The 23,343-nt window shown below is 38.0% G+C and overlaps 2 protein-coding genes across 3 annotated transcripts in view; one reads left to right on the forward strand and one right to left on the reverse strand.

Moving 5' to 3' along the window:
* Window positions 1-11,534, forward strand: part of FBXL13 (F-box and leucine rich repeat protein 13) — a 234,634-nt gene extending 223,100 nt beyond the window's left edge. The window contains 1 exon segment of the mRNA XM_057504965.1: window positions 9,433-11,534. Within this exon segment, the coding sequence (XP_057360948.1) occupies window positions 9,433-9,630 (198 nt within the window). The 3' untranslated portion in view covers window positions 9,631-11,534.
* Window positions 11,535-12,063: 529 nt separating this feature from the next.
* Window positions 12,064-23,343, reverse strand: part of FAM185A (family with sequence similarity 185 member A) — a 52,519-nt gene continuing 41,239 nt past the window's right edge. For both annotated transcript variants that reach the window (XM_036892470.2, XM_036892468.2), the window contains one exon: window positions 12,064-13,043. In XM_036892470.2, coding sequence (XP_036748365.2) covers window positions 12,931-13,043 — 113 coding nt within the window. In that variant the 3' untranslated portion in view covers window positions 12,064-12,930. The remainder of the gene's footprint in view (window positions 13,044-23,343) is intronic.

The following is a 23,343-nucleotide window of genomic DNA, read 5'->3' on the forward strand; positions in this document are numbered from 1 at the left end:
TTATGAATATATTCTCCCATAATGCAGGAAGCCTTTTTGTTCTCTTGATGGTGCCCTTTGCTGTAGAGAAGATTTTTAGTTTGATATAGTCTCACTTGTTCATTTTTGCTTTTGTTTCCCATGCCCATTATCATGAAAACGTTGCTCATGTTTATATTCAAGAGAGTTTTGCCTATGTTTTCTTCTAACAATTTTATGGTTTCATGACATACATTCAGGTCTTTCATCCATTTCAAGTTTACTTCTGTGTATGGAGTTAGACAGTAACCCAGTTTCATTCTCTTACATGTAGCTGTCCAGTTTTGCCAACACCAGCTGTTGAAGAGGCTATCATTTCCCCATTGCATATCCACAGCTCCTTTATTGTATATTAATTGATCATATATGCTTGGGTTAATATCTGGACTCTATTCTGTTCCATTTGTCTGTGGGTCTGTTCTTCTGCCAGTACCAAATTGTCTTGATTACTGTGGCTTTACAGTAGAGCTTGGAGTTAGGAAGCGAGATCCTCCCTGCTTTATTCTTCCTTTTCAGGATTGCTTTGGCTATTTGGGGTCTTTTGGGGTTCCATATGAATTTTAGAATGATTTGTTCCAGTTCGTTGAAGAATGCTGTTGGTATTTTGATAGGGACTGCATTGAATCCGTAGATTGCTTTAGGCAGGATGGCTATTTTGACAATATTAATTCTTCCTATCCAAGAGCATGGGATGAATTTCCATTTGTTAGTGCCCTCTTTAATTTTTCTTGAGAGTGTCTTGTAGTTTCCAAGGTACAGGACTTTCACTTCCTTGGTTAGGTTTATTCCTAGGTATTTTATTCTTTTTCATGCAATTGTGAATGGAATTGTTTTCTTGATTTCTCTTTCTGCTAGTTCGTCATTAGTGTATAGGAATGCAACAGATTTCTGTGTATTAACTTTGTATCCTGCAACTTGCTGAATTCAGATATTAGTTCTAGTAGTTTTGGAGTGGAGTCTTTAAGGTTTTTTATGTACAATATCATGTCATCTGCAAACAGTGACAGTTTGGCTTCTTCCTTATCAATCTGGATGTCTTTTATTTCTTTGTGTTGTCTCATTGCCATGGCTAGGACATCCAGTACTATGTTGAATAAAAGCGGGGGAAAGTGGGCATCCTTACCTTGTTCCTGATCTTAGAGGAAAAGCTTTCAGCTTCTCGATGTTAAGTATGATATTGGCTGTGGGTTTGTCATATATGGCCTTTATTATGTTGAGGTACTTGCCCTCTATACCCATTTTGTTGAGAGTTTTTATCATGAATGGATGTTGAATTTTGTTGAATGATTTTTTGGCATCTATGGAGATGATTATGTGGGTTTTGTCCTTCTTTTTGTTGGATGTGGTGGATGATGTTGATGGATTTTCAAATGTTGTACCATCCTTGCATCCCTGGGATGAATCCCACTTGACAATGGTGTATGATCCTCTTGATATATTTTTGAATTCGGTTTGCTAATATTTTGTTGAGTATTTTTGCATCTATGTTCATCAGGGATATTGGTCTGTAGTTTTCTTTTTTTGTGTGGTCTTTGCCTGGTTTTGGTATTAGAGTGATGCTGGCTTCATAGAATGAGTTTGGAAGTATTCCCTCCTCTTTTATTTTTTGGAAAACTTTCAGGAGAATAGGTTTTAGGTCTTCTCTAAATGTCTGATAAAATTCAGCAGAGAATCCATGTGGTCTGGGGCTTTTGTTCTTGGGTAGTTTTTTGATTACCGAATCAATTTCCTTGCTGGTAATTGGTCTGTTTAGATTTTGTTTCTTTCTCGGTCAGTCTTGGAAGGTTGTATTTTTCTAGAAAGTTGTCCATTTTTTCTAGGTTATCCAGTTTGTTAGCATATATAGTTCTTCATAGTATTCTCTAATAATTCTTTGTATTTCTGTGGTATCCATCGTGATTTTTCCTTTCTCATTTCTAATTGTGTTAATGTGTGTAGATTCTCTTTTTTTCTTTATACGTCTGGCTAGTGGTTTATCTATTTTGTGTTCTCAATGAACCAGCTCTTGGTTCCATTAATTTTTTCTATTGTTTTATTCTTCTCAATTTTATTTATTTCTTCTCTGATCTTTATTATGTCTCACCTTCTACTAACTTTGGAACTCATTTGTTCTTCTTTTTCCAGTTTCAATAATTGTGACTTTAGACTATTCATTTGGGATTGCCCTTCCTTCTTTAAACAGGCCTGGATTGGTATATACTTTCCTCTTAGCACTGCCTTTGCTGTGTCTGACAGAAGTCGGGGTGTTGTGCTGTTGTTTTCCTTTGTCTCCATATATTGCCTGATCTCTGTTTTAATTTGGTCATTGATCCATTGATTATCTAGGAGCATGTTGTTAAGCCTCCATGTGTTTGTGGGACTTTTTGTTTTCTTTGTACAATTTATTTCTAGTTTCATACCTTTGTGATCTGAAAAGTTGGTTGGTACAATTTCAATCTTTTTTAATTTACTGAGGCTCTTTTTGTGGCCTAGTATGTGGTCTATTCTGGAAAGTGTTCCATGTGCACTCGAGAAGAATGTGTATCCTGTTGCTTTTGGGTGGAATGTTCTATAGATGTCTGTTATGTCCATCTGTTCTAATTTGTTGTTCTTCAGTGTCTCTATGTCCTTACTTATTTCCTGTCTGGTGGATCTGTCCTTTGGAGTGAGTGGTGTATTGAAGTCTCCTAAAATAAATGTACTGCATTCTATTTCCTCCTTTATTCTGTTAGTATTTGTTTCACATATGTAGGTGCTCATGTTGTGCACATATATATTTATAATGGTAATATTCTCTTGTTGGACTGACTGCTTTATCATTATGTAATGTCCTTGGCTCTTGTTACTTTCTTTGTTTTGAAGTCTATTTTGCCTGATACAAGTACTGCAACACCTTGCTTTTTTCTCCCTATTGTTTGCATGAAATATCTTTTTCCATCCCTTCACTTTTAGTCTGTGTATGTCTTTGGGTTTGAAGTGAATCTCTTGTAGGCAGCATATAGATGGGTCTTGCTTTTTTATCCATTCTATTACTCTGTGTCTTTTGATTGGTGCATTCAGACGATTTACATTTAGGGTGATTATTGATAGATATGTACTTATTGCCATTACAGGCTTTGGATTTGTGGTTACCAAAGGTTCAAGGGTAGCTTCTTTACTATTTAACCATCTAACTTAACTCTCTTATTACACTATTATAAACACAGTCTGATGATTCTTTATTTCTCCTCCTTTTTTTCCTCATCCACTCTTTATATGTTAGGTGTTTTATTTTGTACTCTTTGTGTTTCCCTTGAGTGACTTTCTGGATAGCTGATTTTATTTTGCAATTAGTTAGTGTCTAGTTGGTCTACTTCCTTTGCTGTGGTTTTATTTTCTCTGGTGACATCTATTTAGCATAAGGCATACTTCCATCTAGAGCAGTCCTTTTAAAGTACACTGTAGAGATGGTTTGTGGGAGGTAAATTCACTCGTTTTGTTTATCTGGAAATTGTTTAATCCTTCCTTCAAATTTAAATGATAATCTTGCTGGATAAAGTATTCTTGATTCAAGGCTCTTCTGTTTCATTGTGTTGAATATATCTTACCATTCCACTCTGGTCTGTAAGGTTTCTGCTGAGAAGTCTGATAATAGCCTGATGGGTTTTCCTTTGTAGGTGATCTTTTTTCTCTCTGGCTGCTTTTAATATTCTGTCCTTTTCTTTGATCTTTACCATTTTAATTATTTTATGTCTTGCTGTTGTCCTCCTTGGTTCCTTGGTGTTGGGAGATCTGTGGACATCCATGGCCTGAGAGACTATTTCCTTCCCCAGATTGGAGAAGTTTTCAGCAATTATTTCTTCAAAGGCACTTTCTATTCCTTTTTCTCTCTCTTCTTCTTCTGGTACTACTATAATGCAAATATTGTTCCATTTGGATTGGTTACATAGTTCTCTTAATATTCTTTCATTCCCAGAGTTCCTTTTTTCTGACTGCCTCAGCTTCTCTGTTCTGATTTCTAATCTATTAACAGTCTCACCTTATCCAGTCTGCTCTTAAATCCTTCCATTGTTTGTTTCATTTCTGTTATCTCTCTCCTGAATTCATCCCTTAGCTCTTGAATATTTCTCTGTAACTCGATCAGCATGCTTATGACTTTTGTTTTGAATTCTTTTTCAGGAAGATTGGTGATTTTGGTCTCACCAAGCCCTCTTTCTGGTGTTTGAGGGATTTTGGTTTGAACAAGGTTCTTATCCCTTTTCATGGTGACCCTTTTCATGGTGATAGGAGTGGTCGCCGGTAAGTGGTGCGTGTGTCAGCTGGGAGAACAAAGTCCCTTCCTGCTTGCCGGTCACCTTGCCTTCTCTGCTGTCTGTGCCTGTTAATTGCACACAGGGAGCAGCCTCTGGGTTAATCCCCCAGGCTGCTGTGGGTGGACCGGCCCTCAGGATGGCCTAGGGTCCTGGCAGGGTTTGCGGGCCAGTAGTGCGTGTGTCAGCCGCAAGGACAAGGCCCCTTCATGCCTCCCAGGCTCTGAATCCATCTCCTCTGTGCCAGTAAACTGCACACCAGGAGCAGCCTCTGGGTCAATCCCTTATGCTGCCATGGGCGGGGCAGCCCTTGGGATGGCTTAGGGTGCTGGCGGGGGTCACAGATGAGCAGTGTGTGTTCTGCTGCAAGAACAAAGTCCCTTCATACCTCCCGGATTCTGCACCCATCTTGTCTGTCTGTGCCAGTCAACCAGGTGCAGAGAGCAGCCTCTGGGTCTTGGCTGGTTAGCCGTGCCAGGGAGAAGCCTCTGTGTTAAGCTGTGTGGTTGCTGTAGGCAGGGCTGCTCTCTGGCTGGTCTGTAGCAATGGTGAGGACAGTCAGTTTGCTCACAGGTGCCGGTGAGGAGGAAGGAATGGCAGGCTGCTTATCACCATGAGGGGCCTCAGAGCTGTGTTGCTAATGGGGAGGGGGATAACGCCTGAAGTTCCTTAAAGTTCCCAGCCTGCTGTGCTCAGTGTACCAGGACGATTTTGTCCACCTGTTAAGTCCCTGTCCCTTTAAGACTTTTAAAGTACCTGCCTTTCTTTTGTCCCACGGCAGTCGGTTGTGGGAATCTGTTTGCAGTCTGAGTCTCGGATGTTGCTTTTCTGCTCTTCTAATATCCAGAGCACCATGCAATGTGTGTCTGTACTCCTGGGGCAGATTACTAGAGATGGTTATTTAGCAGTCCTGTGATTCCACTCTCTTCCCACTCTGATTCTTTTCCTCCCACCGGTGAGCTGGGGTGGGGGAGTGCTCAGGTTCTGCCAGGTCACGGCTTTGTAGCTTACCCTTTTCCATGAGATGTTGGGTTTTCGCAGATGTAGCCTGGCTGGTGTATTGTATCTTCTGGTCACTTTTAGGAATAGTTGTATTTGCTGTATTTTCAATATATGTATATGGCTTTGGGAGGAGAATTCCAACACCCTACTCACATCGCCATCTTTTCTTCCTCCTCCACTATTCACTTCTTTACTGAAATGAAACTACTCTTTTTTCTGTTTAAAGTTAATAGCATGCACCACTGGGTACTTCCCCCAAGCTGGTTCTCAAGATGCAGCTCATTTTGATTCTGTCCCATCACATGGCATTAAGAGTAATGTCCCTATTCACTTCCAATTTTTCTTTTCTATATTGAGGAGTCAATGTCACCAACTTTCTCATTATTTTCTCAAACTCCCATTATTTACTAATTGTTTTTATATTATAATTAAGATCCAATTTATCCTGGCTTGTAGCTGACTGAGGAATTGTGTGACTCGATACTTACTCATCCGCACACTCAGCATTAAGGGTGGCTTATCCTCTTACTGGTGTTGGGGAGGAAAACTTTCTCTACCTCTCCAGGTTCTAACAGCTTTTCTAAGAGTCAAATTGATATGAGACAGATTAATAGGAGAAAGAAATTAATTTTATTACATACATATGGGGAATCTACAGACATAGCTTTCCAGACAGTCAGGGAGAAAGAGGCATATACGTCTCCTGAACTGAGGAGAAGGGGGCAGAGGTCTGATAATTTTAAAGGAAAAGCAATTAACAGGAAAATGAAAGAGTAAAATGTTTGCTAAACAGATGTTTGCTGGGCGACACAGAAACAATGGGACATAGAAAGGAGCTTTAATAGACTTTGCAACATTCCTGTTACCATGTTTAGGTAATATTATGATGTACTTATCAATGATGATAGCTCTTTCCAGAGCAGGTCCTCTGTCTAAATTCCTTTTATGCAGCTGAGAATTGAGGTCAAAGTTTCTCTCTGAGTCTGTTGGGCCTTGATTGTTTTCAATTCTGAAATAATCTGCATGTCATAGTGGCACATCTTGAGATGGCCTGCTCTTAGCCCCTACACAGTTATGCACAACTCTCAAAAATGGTTGCTCTTCTGAGATGAAAGCTTACATATAATTTGGTCATCTACTTAAAAATCTTTTACTCACCAAACATGTCCTTTTCCTAAAGGTCAAGACCATTGTTGCCTCTATCTCTTGTTATCATTGAATCATTACTAACAATTGTGATTTACATGTGTCTAGAGGTCTGTTTGGGAGGCAGGTAACAGAGGGTGTTGGATATAGGAGCCTAAGAATGTGTTTACTAAGCCAACAAGCCTGCAGAAGATGAAAAAGCTAAAGGACCGCCTTTGTTGGTATAGGCTGCTGAGATCTCTTGTTTTGGCTGTTACTGCTAGGCATCAGGGAGATACAAAGAAATATAATATACCCTTAAGTAACTTACTATCTGTTTAAACAAAAGGAAAATAACAAAGTTTAAAATTATAAACAATTAATGCCAAGAAGCTATGTATTGTCAAGAAATTAATTCTATGATCAATTTCCTACCAAATTTCAGAGGAGGAACGGATTGGGTTTGGGTCTTTACAACAGTTTTGAAAGATGGATAAAGTTTAGACAGGCACAGATGGGGTGAAGGGTACAATGGAGCTCTGTTGCCTAGGAGTGCTTTACATTTGAAACTGATGGTGACAATGTTTTACACTTCAGATTCCCACAGTATTTGGTATTATGCTGCAGCATGTCCTCAAGGGAAAACAAGGAAAAGAATCTCACAGAAAACACCTTCAAAGACATGATGATCTCAACTCCATAGACTGAAAAGGGAGAAAAATTTCAGGAGAAGAAATGGGGAAAGCTGAAGATACAACTTATTTTTCCATAATAATGTCCTACTTAGAGGACATATAAAGACTATGTAAGTGTTTAGGACCACATTTTAAAAAGATTTAAAAATTAACAGCATGCAAAACTTCACCTTTGACCAAAACTTATCATTTTCAGATTTGAGAATAAGTATTTCTCTGTAGAGAAGACACCTGTCAGTCCACAGGGACTGGTGGCTGAGAACCTAGTATAAATTAGTGTAACAATTGTTTTTGAGCAAATTGTTCTTCAAACTTGTATAAGTTTTGTGTGAGTGCAAACATGTAAGATAAAAGCAATGCTGTAAGAGACAGAATTAGCAAAGTTCTGGCTATCTCCCTGTTGAGTCGCATTACAATTATTTTAATACTTCTAAGATTTGATTTAAGTGAAACAACATTTTAAACAACTGATGTATCTCAGTCTTTTCCAACTGCATTGTCCTACCTGAACTCAAATAGCCAGAGCACAAATTTAACTTAAAGCTTATGGTAATACCAGCCCTCCATGTAAATAACTCAGTTTCCAGACTTTTGCCATTAATAACTCAATGTAATTATATGGCAACAATGGGCAAAGTATCTCCTTCAATGGCAAACATCATTACTCATTTCTGATTCCATAGAACTTGCTAATTACTCACTTTCTTTAGTAGTGGTCTCAAGATTCAAACCAACTTCCTAGAAGAACTTCAAACTTCAAAATGGCATTGTTTTCAAGTTAGATATACAGTACTTTTTTCTGATGCTGTGATATTATGATTTATAAAAATATGTACTTGGTCATTCAGATAACCAAAGTGTACTTCTCATATATTTGGTCTTCCTTCATGGTTCCTGCCTCATAGCTCCCTAAACCCTTGGAATTTCCTGAGTGACAGGCAACGGGAGCTTTTTTGGTCATATTTTGTCTCGTTCTCTCTTCCTAAAATCTATTCAGAGCCATAAAGGTGAAATGGGTGTCTTATTATTCATAATAAGACTCTTTCCACCACAGCTAGGTCAATGAGGTGACTTCTGGGAAGCACCTAAGGAAGGCACTGGTTTGCCAGGGGAACAGACCATGAATAGCAGGGTGGAACTTTCAGTCTTACTCCCTTATTTCTGAGGAAGGAAAAAGGGCGAGAGGTTGAATAATCACCAATAGCCAATGATTTCATCAATAATGCCTATGTGATGAAATCTCCATAAAAACCCCAAAGGAAAGCGTTCTGAGAGTTTCCAGGTTGGTGAATGTGTGATTTGGGAGAGCGGTGTGCCTAGAGAGGACTTGGAATCTCAGCATCCCTTACCCTATGAATCTCTTACATCTGACTACTCCTAAGCTACATATTTTTAATAATAAACAAGCGACCCATTAAGTAAAACGTTTCTGAGTTCTCTAAGTAGCTCTAACAAATTCATCAAACCTGAGGAGTAGGGTGTTGAAACTTTGGATCTGCAGCCAGTGGTTCAGAAGCCTGGATGACAACCTGGACACACGATTGGCCTGGGAAGTGGAGGGCAGTCTTGTGGGACTAAGCCCTTAACCTGTGGAATCTGATGTATCTCTGGGTAGATACCACCAGAATTGGGTTGAATTGTAAGACAGTTGGTATGGAAGAACTGCATGGTGTTGTGGGGGAAACACCCCCATCTCCCAAAACACACATACCCATTTTGGGGTCAGAATTCCTTTTAGATGCTTTGCTTCTTTCCTTAATCACTCCTAAGAAAGCCAGTAACAATGTTTTTAATCATTTTGGTTATGGACACCTTTGAGAATCTGATTAAAGTCATGAACCTCTCCTCAGAAAAAAGTGTATCAGATACAAAGCTGCATGAATTTTCAGGGAGTTCATGGGCCTCCCTAAAGTTTATCCATGTATCCAACAGGGACCTGTGGACCCCATGGTAAGAATTTCTGCTCCAGTGCCTGGTTAGCCTTCATAGGTTGGCTGGTTAGGGTACTCCCTCATCAACAAAACTGGAAATATCAGACAGAGGGCTCACTCAGGAGCCCTATAGAAATGCCTTCAGTGTTTTACTCCATGGCCATGCACACATAGCTTCTTTACCATTCACTGTGAACTGGCTGCCCCAGAAGACTACTGAGCTCTTAAGCTTTGAAATCTGGTGTTTTACACAATTACTCATACTCTTCCCCTCAGCAAGGCAAGAGAGCTGTGAAATGACAACTTGTGACAGTGAGTTAATTCTAAATTTGACCTAGTTTGAAAGTTCGGCACTAGTAATTACTTCTGTAACTAATTAATGCTAATCATTGTTATTGCAGGGAAGCAGCTAAGAGAATGTCATCTATAGTTCAGCAGCAGGAATACAGCCCTAATGACCCTCCACTTTGGTTTGGCTATGATTTTGAAGGCAAGCCTCTTCCAGAGCAACAGAACATAACACCGCTTAAAAAAGATTTAGAAGTGACAGTGCAAGAGTCAACATACAGTAGTGAAGAGGAAGTAGTATGACCTACAGCCTCAAGCGGGAAGAACAAAAAATCTAGAACTTGGCAACTTCATTTGATGCCAAGTATTTTTACTAGCTGGACTTCAACAGTGTAAACAAGTAGCGTTATCATCTCCTGATTCTTATTCCAACTACAAACGTTTCTAAATACATCCTTTGTTCTAATAATCATGATTAAAAGAAAAGGCCAGATGAAGTTGTGCTGCTGTGTTAATTTTCCACCTAAATTTACCTTAATCAAACTAATGCTTTTGATGAGATTAGCAAATCTAGGGTTTATACAGTTATATAAAACAACTTGAGAGGTATGACCTTTTCTTTGGAAAAGGAAAAAAAGCAAAGATGGCCACTTAAGTCAGAGTAAAGTCAGAGCCAGGGCAGACTCTAAGAATCTGGGAGGCTTTGTTTTAAACGACATAGACTAACACTTTTAAAGGAAACAAGTTTTTCTTGTTATTTCCAAACACTGAACAACAAGAAGGAACTAAATGCCAGTTAACACTGGACTCATCTCAGCATTTGACTTAACTGTCAGAGGCAAATTAAATAGAAACAGGAGCTATTTGTCAATAGGAAGGATGTCCCTGCAGTGTCTCAAAAAGGCCACTTTTTAATCAAATATGCATATGCACTAGGGAGGAATTTTTAAACTATGTTATGCCAAAAAAGATGCTCTCCCAATTGTATACTAGGAGGTATGGGTTACTAATTGCATACCTACATATTAATTTTTAATGAGTTCTTACCTATGGATTTTTACCATGCTGGTAAAAGATGAACCTTTAGATTTTAACAGAATTCAAATGATCACTTGCCAGTTTACCACACTGCTATTATGTAACATTGATGTGGTTAGAGTCCAGGAGAAAACACAACTCTACTATGACTGCCACAAATAAAGTGTGTCAGTAATATTAGATCAGCGTTTTAACCTATTTTCTCTGTTACTTACCTCTTTAACGGGTTAATCACTGTCTTTTTGTATCCCACAAAATTTAAGATAAAATTTAAGGTAAAGGATATCAAAGTTATTTGGAAAAGTTTTAAAAGGGCTGTACAAGGTATTATTATACAGTAATCGATATTAGCAAAGTGCTCTTAATAATTCTCCCCTTTCTTAGCTTGATTTTGAAAGAGCTTTTAAAATAAGATAGCGTCACTTAGCCGTGGAATGGTTCCTGGAAATGGAGAGCAGGGGAATTAGCTGAGTAGGAAGTTTTAAGACCTGAGCCAAGAGACTTAAGATAGCTGTTCTAATAAGCTGATTTTTAACTAAATTTGGGTATTTCTGGCAGCTGCATAAAAGTTGGCTTTTGACTCCTAAGTATCTGCCCTCTAAGAGCCTCAAGCACACAACTGGAGAGACTATAAAAGAGCCAGCTGCTTTCTAAAGCAGTAACACTTGCATGAGGAAGACCAGGGTAAGGAGAAACATACGCTGTTACGTTGTCTGTAAACCAAGCAGAGTGTGTAACTGTTAAAGCTTCCTCCAAAACTCTTTGAGTAAAATCTTTCAAACAAGAACGAGACACATTTGCTAATTATGAGGAGACAAATTTTATAGCTACAGAAATGAAGGAAAATGTGTAGGTGTTAAAAAAAAAGTAGGGTATGAAAGGGAAAAAGAAGTAGTGTGAACAGGTGGTGAAATCTCCAAGTTCTCAGTGCAAAGTAAGCATGCTATCCAAAATATTACTTAGGTCTTCAGCAATTAAGCATTTGATACATATGAGTTTGTGTTCAAAAGAGCAAAACTGACAGTTTTCCCTTTCTGTTTGGATTTGACTATGTGACCGAAATATGTAAAATTCCTTTAATAACTTTAAATACAGTTGACTGCTGTTATGCTCATGACCTTTCTGGCAGTTGACTAATTTCATAAGCTTTATTTTTAGTTACAAAAATGTTTACAGAACTGCATGGGAGTGAAAAGAGATTATGAAAATCACCTCACTGTTTCCTCTGCTTAATAACTGAACACACACACACCACAACCACATCACACACATCACCCAAACTTGGACAAATTTTGATTTCATGAAGGGTGAACTAAATGAAGACTTTGGGATATCCCATAAAGCAGACTCTGTTTCCTAAATAAGACAGAATTCTAAATAAATGGAATATTAACAAAAAAGAAACTAAATCACAATATTTGGAAAGGTTTATTAGAAATCAGGTTTAAGAACTAATTTATCCTAATTACAAAAACATAATTTAACAGATGGGTCTATTCAGTGTTGTATAATTTAAATGATCCAGGATTAGAAGAGTAATGTTTGAAAGAAAGAGAATTCATAAAATAACTTGATACAGTACACCATTATAAAAATAAAAACCTATCTTCAGGGTATAAAATAGCTGAATGGTTTCTTCCTCTCAATGAGTTATGTAATTTATTCTTAAATTATGCAAAAAAAAAGAATCAGTCACCATTGTATCATATTTGTGATGTTTTTTATTCACAGCTTCAATTTACACTGATGTCATAGTAACTATAAGGTAGAGAACATGTTACATGAAAGCTATTGTGCAAAGAATTCTAGGATAACTGCCTCCCCATTACCTATGCCTTTGTATAATCTACTCTTGGGTGTGAGTGGGAACTGTAAATACGATGTCACATACATGATTATGTTATATAATATGGCAAAACAAATTATTCTGGGTAGGCCTGATCTAATCAAGTGTGCCCTTTAAAAGCAGAGTTTTCTCCAGCTGGTTGCAGAAGAGGGGCAGATATTCAAAGCATGCGTAGTACTGAAAATGCGTAGTACTTGAAGCCATTGCTGGCTTCAAGATGGAGAGGGCTACCCAAGAAAGGATGCAGGTGGCCTCTGAAAGCTTAGTGATCATTAACTGACAGCCAGCAAGAAAATGAAGACCTTAGTTATTCAAGGAACTAGATTTCACCCACAGTATGAATGAGCTTGGAAGTAGATTTTCTCCTCAGAGCATCCAGGTGAGAACACAGCCTAGTCAACACCCTGAGTCCACTTTGTGGATACCCTGGGCAGAGAACTTAGCCATACTGGGCTCCTGACCTAGAGAACTGTGAGCAGGTAAGTGGGTGTTTAGTTGATAAGTTTATGGTAATTTGTTACAGAACAATGGAAAACTAATGCAACAGCTAAGCACAAATTTTGAAAAATCAATTCACCAAGTATTCATTCCCTCAATACAATTATGAGTATTCATTCTAGTTTGTTGTTTTCAACATTTATATGAACTTTTATATGCATTTTTGTAGTCATAGATCTGCTAATCGTTGTTAAAAATTATAAATACAAGTCAAACCATTCTTAGTCCTGCAGTTTGAGGGAGTGAAACCAGCTTTGACTTCTAAAACTTACAGTGCCATTCGGGGCATCAGCCTTAATCCATTTTTCATGTTTGCTTGCTTGATTCATCAGCCCTGAAACACAAAATTGCATTAAGTTACATCTTGATTGACAAGAGCAATACTTGACTGTGTAGATTGTAACAACATATCTCTAAAACTGGAAAACCCTTTGGAACAGCAAAAATCTTAGTAAAGATAGTCTGAGTTGGGAAAGAGTTACAGAGAAGTCACCTGGACAAGTTCCCTCTTCACATTTGTTTCAACTCAGAAACAACTCTGAGAGGGAAGCTACTTTGTTTTGTATTTGTATATATTTCATATGCAGGTTTTGAAAGAGTCTTAAGTACAACTGACAAAATGATATGTATTTAAAGTATTCAATGTAATAAATTTTTGAAATATGTAAAAATCTGTGAAAGCCTCTCAATCAAGATAATGGACATATCCATCACTCCTAAAAGTTCTCATGCACCCTTCTGTAATCTTTCCCTCCTTTCCCACCCTGGCCACATCTCTCAGCAATCAGTGATCTACTTTGTGTCACTATGTATTGGTTAGGTTTCTATTAAAATTTTAATAAATGTAATCATACAGTATGTACTCTTTCAAAAAAAAACAAGGTTCTTTCACTCAGCGTTAAGTATCCTGAGGGACATTCACAGTGTAGTATGTATGTATCAGAGAGTTTCCTCGCACATGTGCTCATCAGTACTTTGCTGAATGCTCATGGGTACCCTCCCTCCTCTCTGGAACTCTAAGTGGTGAGTTCTAGCAGCCCGTGTCTCCCAAGATGCTCAGCTTCTCCTCTACTCAGGGAGTATGTTGTGCTCTGCCTGCTACCCGGCCCTGCCCTGCAGCCTGGAAACTCAAAGTAATAGCAGTGGCACTAATAGGCCTCACCTGGTTCATTCCCCATCTCTGTTCCTCTATGTTTTTTCTTTCAATCAAGATAATTAAGGTGTTACCCCTCCTCTGGAGCTCCATTGCAGATCTCCACTTTAGAAACCAGTCAAATCTGAACTGAAGACAGCCATAAATATACTGTCTCAGTTGATCATATACATTTTCTTTGTTGAATCCAAGCACATATATCAGGAAACAATCCTTTTCTTCAGCACAGTTTTTTCTTTGTTAGTACCATATGATGTGGTACTAATGAAAAGGTGCATTGTTCCATCCAATCTTTGTGTCAAGTGCTTCTCTGATACAAATTCTTCTCTGAATTGCCTGTCCCCTTTAATCTGAGCCATAATCTTGTCTATGTCTTAGAGTTCTTTGCATCTTTTCTAGAACACAGATGAGTATTCAATGACTTCTTTTGGAGTATTCCCTTCTACTTCTCTTTTTCAGTATCATCACAATCCCACTTCTCATTGAACTGGTTAAAATCTCTCATTCAAATTGGTAATTCCCTGTGTCAGAAATTTCTCTTTTTCCTCTGACCATCACTAAGGGGTTCAGTTTTGTTGATTCTAATCTGTTATTTTTCTGCCTGTGCTGCATTTGGTAGGTCAGGATTTCAGTTACCTGCATCCAACAGTTTTTCTATAATACAGAGTTTCCTTTTCTAGAAATTCAAATAAACATAGAGGAAACAACTGGAAATCCTGAACATTGGTTGCTCTAACTTTATTGTTTTTTACACCATTTAGTATCAATAGTAAAACATCAATAATAGCAAGGTTTTCTTCGAAATAGCTAAGCTCTTTTACATAATATAGTATTCATCATCTCCCCAATCAGGCATTTCTTGCTTATGGACAGCCAATCTACCAATTTCCTTGTGCACCAGTAGACGCCACACATAGTGCTACTGCTATTAACAAAATGAACACACAAGTGATTTTAGCTTAGAGACAGTATTCAAAAAAGCAAGATAGTTTATAAAATCTCATTTAGGTTTCTTGAAAATAGCTTTCTCTATCTTGCCAGTAAGTAATTTACAGATAACTCTTTGTACATTGGCCTGAATCTACAGAGACTCTATTCTAATTTGTAAAGCTTATAAATTTCTTCCTACAAAAATGTTGCAACATATAATGGAATTTGGGGTTGCAGAAACCTTGCTCCTTATTTAATTCCCTTTGCCAATGATAATCTGACAATGTTTCTTTCACCAAGAAATGGGAAATGACTTCTCTATATCCATATGTATTTGGCTTCCATTAAGTGGAAGGAAAAGTTTCTTTTCAGTACATGTTCTTAAACTGTACCATTTGCTTTATAAATCTGCCCTATGCAAACCTACCAAATACATGAATCTTCAAGTTCATCTGTTTATTCATTTATTTTCCCAAATACCTAGCCAAAAAGTATTGGTCATAATTTAAATGAAAATGCACCTGATCTAAACAACATTGGCTGTGGACAAAGATAGGGCTGTAAGGAGTAATTCACAGCATTTACCTTAGTGTTTAAAAATAGGCTTAAAAAACTTCTTGGCTAAGGTGAGCTTCTCCTTTCCCTTCCTGTCTTCCCTCTCCACTTCCACTCCTAGTCCCAACCCTGTAACACACTGTAGATTCACATTTGGTTCAGAGGGATAATTCTGGTTGCCTTATTAGCAGCAGATTAAACTTCAGTGTATCCAAGTTGGAGGATTCCCTCTTTTATATTATAAACACTACTGACCATTCACTATACGAAACACCATACTACATATTTTATAACTTCACATTCAAAAGATATAAAAAAAAACACGCTAATACTCTCAAGAAGCTTACCAGCTGGCTAGGAAAATAAATCATACCCTTGTGAAACTATGTTAAAATAACTACTCTGAAATTTTATTATTTATAATGCATATATTTCACAAGCAAACCTCTAACACCACACATAATTCCATAACCAAATACTTTAATGTTCAACATTCCTTAACTGTTTACAGTTTTCCTTTGAGAAAAGTGCAACCCAAGACATCCTGACAACAAATTTTTACTGACAAATAATATTTCTGAGCTAGTTGTAATGGTGCCCATCATTACATTTTCTCTCAATTATCTTGAATAATAACAAAGTCAACAGTACTCTATATTTTGAGCAAGTATAAAATTGATCAGTTTTGCCCAAGAAATATTCTTGGAGAGACTCTTTCTTCCTCAAATCTTTTTTTTTTTTTTTCTGGATAATTATTTTTTATTGAAGGGTAGTTGACACACAGTATTACATTAGTTTCAGGTGTACAAGACAGTGATTCAACATTTATATACATGATAATTCTAGGTACCAGCTATCACCATACCAAGTTGTTACGATATTTTGACTATATTCCTTATGCTATACATTACCTCCCGGTTACCTATTTATTTTACAATTGGAAGTGTATATATATATATATATTTGTTGTTGTTGTTTTTGTTTTGTTTTGTTTTGTATTGTTTTTTGGTTTTTTTTTTTGTGAGGGCATCTCTCATATTCATTGATCAAATGGTTATTAACAACAATAAAATTCTGTATAGGGGGGTCAATGCTCAATGCACAATCATTAATTCACCCCAAGCCTAATTTTCGTCAGTCTCCAATCTTCTGAAACATAACAAACAAGTTCTTACATGGAGAACAAATTCTTATATAGTGAATAAGTTACATAGTGAACAGTACAAGGGCAGTCATCACAGAAGCTTTCGGTTTTGCTCACGCATTATGAACTATTAACAGTAAGCTCAAATATGAATATTCATTTGATTTTTATACTTGATTTATATGTGGATACCACATTTCTCTATTATTATTTTTTTTAATAAAATGCTGAAGTGGTAGGTAGATACGAGATAAAGGTAGAAAACATAGTTTAGTGTTGTAAGAGAGCAAATGTAGATGATCAGGTGTGTGCCTGTAGACTATGTGTTAATCCAAGCTAGACAAGGGCAATAAAACATCCACGTATGCAGAAGATTTCTCTCAGAACAGGGGGTGTGAGGTTCTAAGCCTCACCTCTGTTGATCCCCAGTTTCTCACCTGATGGCCCCACTGCGACTGTGCCTGTCTTAGGTTGTTCCTCCCTTGAGGAATCTTACCCGTCTCTGGCTAACCAGTCATCTTCCGGGGCCCTACAGGGAAATGTTAAGTTGGTAAGTGAGAGAGAAGCCTTATTGTTTGAAAAGGTTAGCTTTTACTTCTTTGCATATTTATGCCCTGTGGCTTCTATGCCCAGCATTTGTCTTGAGGTGTCTTTACCACTTGGAAGAATTATGATACTCGGTATATTCGATATGTGGCACGAATTCTATTTAAGGGTTGTAATTAGGTAGGAAGAAGAAAAGCTATAGAAGTAGCAGGCGGAAGAAAACCTGGGAAGATTGATTATTTCTTTGACATATCTTCTTGTAGAGTAACTTCAGCATGTATAGGTTTTACACTACTAATTAAATTGTGCACACACATTAACATAATAGGAGTACAGTTACGTAACCAAAGCATACCTGTAATTACCAGCCATCTCCAGTGAAACCAAGAAAACCAGTTAGGCACCTTAGGCATTTGTGAAAACTTATCTATGATATGGTGGATTTTGTCCAACTGAACTTGAACAGTCTGAGAGAAATCAGACAAATTAAAACAACCCATTCCTGGGGACTGTTCACATGCCATATGTTCTTTTAACAGTAAATAGTCTGTAGTTGTAAGAGTTTGGAGCACTACAATTTGCACTTCTCCAAATTCTTGGTTGAGTTCCAACAGTATAGATCCAGTCAAATTTGTTGTTTCACTGTATGCACAGGCCAGCTTAGATATCTCCTTCTTCATTCCCATGGCAAGTCCAGGAACTGGTGGGATGAGTGCATCTACACCTGTAGCAGTGCGTGGATCTTTGTTGGGATTTTTTGATGATCATCTTCTGGCATGAGTCTTCCAGAGAGTGCTGATGTTGGAAGTTCTTTTTCATATTGCATCTTAGTTCATTTTTGGGGTAGCCCAATTAGGCTTTGATACTCTGTATAAACACAAACAGACCCTTTGCCTACACTTTTATATGCCCTTTATACCCTTGTGTAGGTCTCATTGGAGGTCTCCACACAGAAACTGACTTTTTTTTTTTTTTTGTATCATTAATCTACACTTACATGACGAATATTATGTTTACTAGGCTCACCCCTATACCAGGTCCCCCCTATAAACCCCTTTACAGTCACTGTCCATCAGCATAGCAAATGTTGTAGAATCACTACTTGCCTTCTCTGTGTTGTATAACCCTCCCCTTTCTCCCACCCCCCATGCATGCTAATCTTAATATCCCCCTTCTTCTCCCCACCCTTATCCCTCCCTACCCACCCATCCTCCCCAGTCCCTTTCCCTTTGGTACCTGTTAGTGCATTCTTGAGTTCTGTGATTCTGCTGCTGTTTTGTTCCTTCAGTTTTTCCTTTGTTCTTATATTCCACAGATGAGTGAAATCATTGGTATTTCTCTTTCTCCGCTTGGCTTGTTTCACTGAGCATAATACACTCCAGCTCCATCCATGTTGCTGCAAATGGTAGGATTTGCCCTTTTCTTACGGCTGAGTAGTATTCCATTGTGTATAAGTACCACTTCTTCTTTATCCATTCATCTATTGATGGACGTTGCTTACAATTCTTGGCTATTGTAAATAGTGCTGCGATAAACATTAGGGTGCATTGGTCTTTCTCATACTTGATTGCTGCATTCTTAGGGTAAATTCCTCGGAATGCAATTCCTGGGTCAAATGGTAAGACTGTTTTGAGCATTTTGATGTACCTCCATACTGCTTTCCACAATGGTTGAACTAATTTACATTCCCACCAGCAGTGTAGCAGGGTTCCCCTTTCTCCACAGCCTCGCCAACATTTGTTGTTGTTTGTCTTTTGGATGGCAGCCATCCTTACTGGTGTGAGGTGATACCTCATTGTAGTTTTAATTTGCATTTCTCTGATAATTAGCGATGTGGAGCATCTTTTCATGTGTCTGTTGGCCATCTGTATTTCTTTTTTGGAGAACCATCTGTTCAGTTCCTCTGCCCATTTTTTAATTGGGTTATTTGTTTTTTGTTTGTTAAGGCGTGTGAGCTCTTTATATATTCTGGACTTCAAGCCTTTATCGGATCTGTCATTTTCAAATATATTCTCCCATACTGTAGGGTTCCTTTTTGTTCTATTGATGGTGTCTTTTGCTGTACAGAAGCTTTTCAGCTTAATATAGTCCCACTTACTCATTTTTGCTGTTGTTTTCCTTGCCCGGGGAGATATGTTCAAGAAGAGGTCACTCATGTTTATGTCTAAGAGGTTTTTGCCTATGTTTTCTTCCAAGAGTTTAATGGTTTCGTGACTTACATTCAGGTTTTTGATCCATTTTGAGTTTACTTTTGTATATGGGGTTAGACAATGGTCCAGTTTCATTCTCCAAATGTAGCTGTCCAGTTTTGCCAGCACCATCTGTTGAAGAGACTGTCATTTCGCCATTGTATGTCCATGGCTCCTTTATCAAATATTAATTGACCATATATGTCTGGGTTAATGTCTGGATTCTCTACTCTGTTCCATTGGTCTGTGGCTCTGTTCTTGTGCCAGTGCCAAATTGTCTTGATTACTATGGCTTTATAGTAGAGCTTGAAGTTGGGGAGTGAGATCCCCCCTACTTTATTCTTCTTTCTCAGGATTGCTTTGGCTATTCGGGGTCTTTGGTGTTTCCATATGAATTTTTGAATTATTTGTTCCAGTTCATTGAAGAATGTTGCTGGTAGTTTCATAGGCATTGCATCAAATCTGTATATTGCTTTGGGCAGGATGGCCATTTTGATGATATTAATTCTTCCTAGCCACGAGCATGGGATGAGTTTCCATTTGTTAGTGTCCCCTTTAATTTCTCTTAAGAGTGACTTGTAGTTTTCAGAGTATAGGTCTTTCACTTCTTTGGTTAGGTTTATTCCTAGGTATTTTATTCTTTTTGATGCAATTGTGAATGGAATTGTTTTCCTGACTTCTCTTTCTATTGGTTCATTGTTAGTGTATAGGAAAGCCACAGATTTCTGTGTGTTGATTTTGTATCCTGCAACTTTGCTGTATTCCGATATCAGTTCTAGTAGTTTTGGGGTGGAGTCTTTAGGGTTTTTTATGTACGATATCATGTCATCTGCAAATAGTGACAGTTTAACTTCTTCTTTACCAATCTGGATTCCTTGTATGTTTTTGTTTTGTCTGATTGTCGTGGCAAGGACCTCCAGTACTATGTTAAATAACAGTGGGGAGAGTGGGCATCCCTGTCTAGTTCCCGATCTCAGAGGAAAAGCTTTCAGCTTCTCGCTGTTCAGTATAATGTTGGCTGTGGGTTCATGATATATGGCCTTTATTATGTTGAGGTACTTGCCCTCTATTCCCATTTTGCTGAGAGTTTTTATCATGAATGGATGTTGAATTTTGTCAAATGCTTTTTCAGCATCTATGGAGATGATCATGTGGTTTTTGTCTTTCTTTTTGTTGATGTGGTGGATGATGTTGATGGATTTTTGAATGTTGTACCATCCTTGCATCCCTGGGATGAATCCCACTTGGTCATGGTGTATGATCCTTTTGATGTATTTTTGAATTCGGATTGCTAATATTTTGTTGAGTATTTTTGCATCTACGTTCATCAGGGATATTGGTCTGTAGTTTTCTTTTTTGGTGGGGTCTTTGCCTGGTTTTGGTATTAGGGTGATGTGGGCTTTATAGAATGAGTTTGGGAGTATTCCCTCCTCTTCGATTTTTTGGAAAACTAAGGAGAATGGGTTTTATGTCTTCCTTGTATGTCTGATAAAATTCTGAGGTAAATCCATCTGGCCCGGGGGTTTTGTTCTTCGGTAGTTTTTTGATTACTGCTTCAATTTCATTGCTGGTAATTGGTCTGTTTAGATTTTCTGTTTCTTTCTGAGTCAGTCTTGGAAGGTTGTATTTTTCTAGGAAGTTGTCCATTTCTCCTAGGTTTCCCAGCTTGTTAGCATATACTTTTTCATAGTACTCTCTAATAATTCTTTGTATTTCTGTGGGGTCCGTCGTGATTTTTCCTTTCTCGTTTCTGATTCTGTTGATTTGTGTTGACTCTCTTTTCCTCTTAATAAGTCTGGCTAGAGGCTTATCTATTTTGTTTATTTTCTCAAAGAACCAGCTCTTGGTTTCATTGATTTTTGCTATTGTTTTATTCTTCTCAATTTTATTTATTTCTTCTCTGATCTTTATTATATCCCTCCTTCTGCTGACCTTAGGCCTCATTTGTTCTTCTTTTTCCAATTTTGATAATTGTGACATTAGACCATTCATTTGGGATTGTTCTTCCTTCTTTAAATATGCCTGGATTGCTATATACTTTCCTCTTAAGACTGCTTTTGCTGTATCCCACAGTAGTTTGGGCTTTGTGTTGTTGTTGTCATTTGTTTCCATATATTGCTGGATCTCCATTTTGATTTGGTCATTGATCCACTGATTATTTAGGAGCGTGTTATTAAGCCTCCATGTGTTTGTGAGCCTTTTTGCTTTCTTTGTACAGTTTATTTCTAGTTTTATGCCTTTGTGGTCTGAAAAGTTGGTTGGTAGGATTTCAATCTTTTTGAATTTACTGAGGCTCTTTTTGTGGCCTAGTATGTGGTCTATTCTGGAGAATGTTCCATGTGCACTTGAGAAGAATATGTATCCTGTTGCTTTTGGATGTAGAGTTCTGTCGATGTCTATTAGGTCCATCTGTTCTAGTGTGTTGTTCAGTGCCTCTGTGTCCTTACTTATTTTCTGTCTGGTGGATCTGTCCTTTGGAGTGAATGGTGTGTTGACGTCTCCCAGAATGAATGCATTGCATTCTATTTCCTCCTTTAGTTCTGTTAGTATTTGTTTCAGATATGTTGGTGCTCCTGTATTGGGTGCATATATATTTATAATGATTATATCCTCCTGTTGCACTGAGCCCTTTATCATTATGTAATGTCCTTCTTTATCTTTTGTTACTTTCTTTATTTTGAAGTACATTTTGTCTGATACTAGTATTGCAACAACCTGCTTTTTTCTCTCTGTTGTTTGCATGAAATATCTTTTTCCATCCCTTGACTTTAAGTCTGTACATGTCTTTGGGTTTGAGGTGAGTTTCTTGTAAGCAGCATATGGATGGATCTTGCTTTTTTATCCATTCTGTTACTCTGTGTCTTTTGATTGGTGCATTCAGTCCATTTACATTTAGGGTGATTATTGAAAGGTATGTACTTATTGCCATTGCAGGCTTTAAGTTTGCGGTTACTAAAGGTTCAGGGTTAGCTTCTTTACTATCTTACTGTGTAACTTAACTTGCTTGTTAAGCTATTATAAACACGGTCTGATGATTCTTTATTTCTCTCCCTTCTTATTCCTCCTCCTCACTTCTTCATATGTTGGGTGTTTTATTCTGTGCTCTTTTTAGGAGTGCTCCCATCTAGAGCAGTCCCTGTAAGATGCCCTGTAGAGGTGGTTTGTGGGAGGCAAATTCCCTCAACTTTTGCTTGTCTGGGAATTGTTTAATCCCTCCTTCATATTTAAATGATAATCGTGCTGGATACAGTAGTCTTGGTTCGAGGCCCTTCTGTTTCATTGTATTAAGTATATCATGCCATTCTCTTCTGGCCTGTAGTGTTTCTGTTGAGAAGTCTGATGATAACCTGATGGGTTTTCCTTTGTAGGTGACCTTTTTTTCTCTCTGGCTGCCTTTAATACTTTGTCCTTGTCTTTGATCTTTGCCATTTTAATTATTATGTGTCTTGGTTTTGTACCCCTTCGATCCCTTGTCATGGGAGTTCTTTGTACCTCTGTGGTCTGAGAGGCCATTTCCTCCCCTAGTTTGGGGAAGTTTTCAGCAATTATTTCTTCAAAGACACTTTCTATCCCTTTTTCTCTCTCTTCTTCTTCTGGTACCCCTATAACGCGGATATTGTTCCATTTCGATTGATCACTCAGCTCTCTTAGAATTCTTTCATTCCTGGAGATCCTTTTATCTCTCTCTGCATCAGCTTCTCTGCATTCCTGTTCTCTGTTTTCTAGTCCATTAATGGTCTCTTGCATCTCGGCCATTCTGTTTTGAAGTCCTTCCAGAGCTTGTTTTATTTTTGTATTCTCCTTCCTTAGTTCTTGCATATTTCTCTGCAAGTCCATCAGCATGGTTATGACTTTTGTTTTGAATTCTTTTTCAGGAAGACTGGCTAAATCTATCTCCCCAGGTTCCTTCTCAGGGGAAGATGTAGCAGATGCCGAAGCTGTCTGGGTTAGTCTTGTCTGGATCATATTTTTTTGCCTTTTCATGTTGACAGGTGCTTTTGACTGTCAGCTGGGAGGGCCAAACTTTTCACTTGCTACTGGCCTTTCTTTACTGGGACAACTGCGTCCCCTAGTGGCTTGTGTTGGGTAAATGCGTGTAGACTGGGTCTTTGTGTCT

This window comes from Manis pentadactyla, chromosome 7 (assembly GCF_030020395.1).
Source record: "Manis pentadactyla isolate mManPen7 chromosome 7, mManPen7.hap1, whole genome shotgun sequence".
NCBI classification, from domain to species: domain Eukaryota; kingdom Metazoa; phylum Chordata; class Mammalia; order Pholidota; family Manidae; genus Manis; species Manis pentadactyla.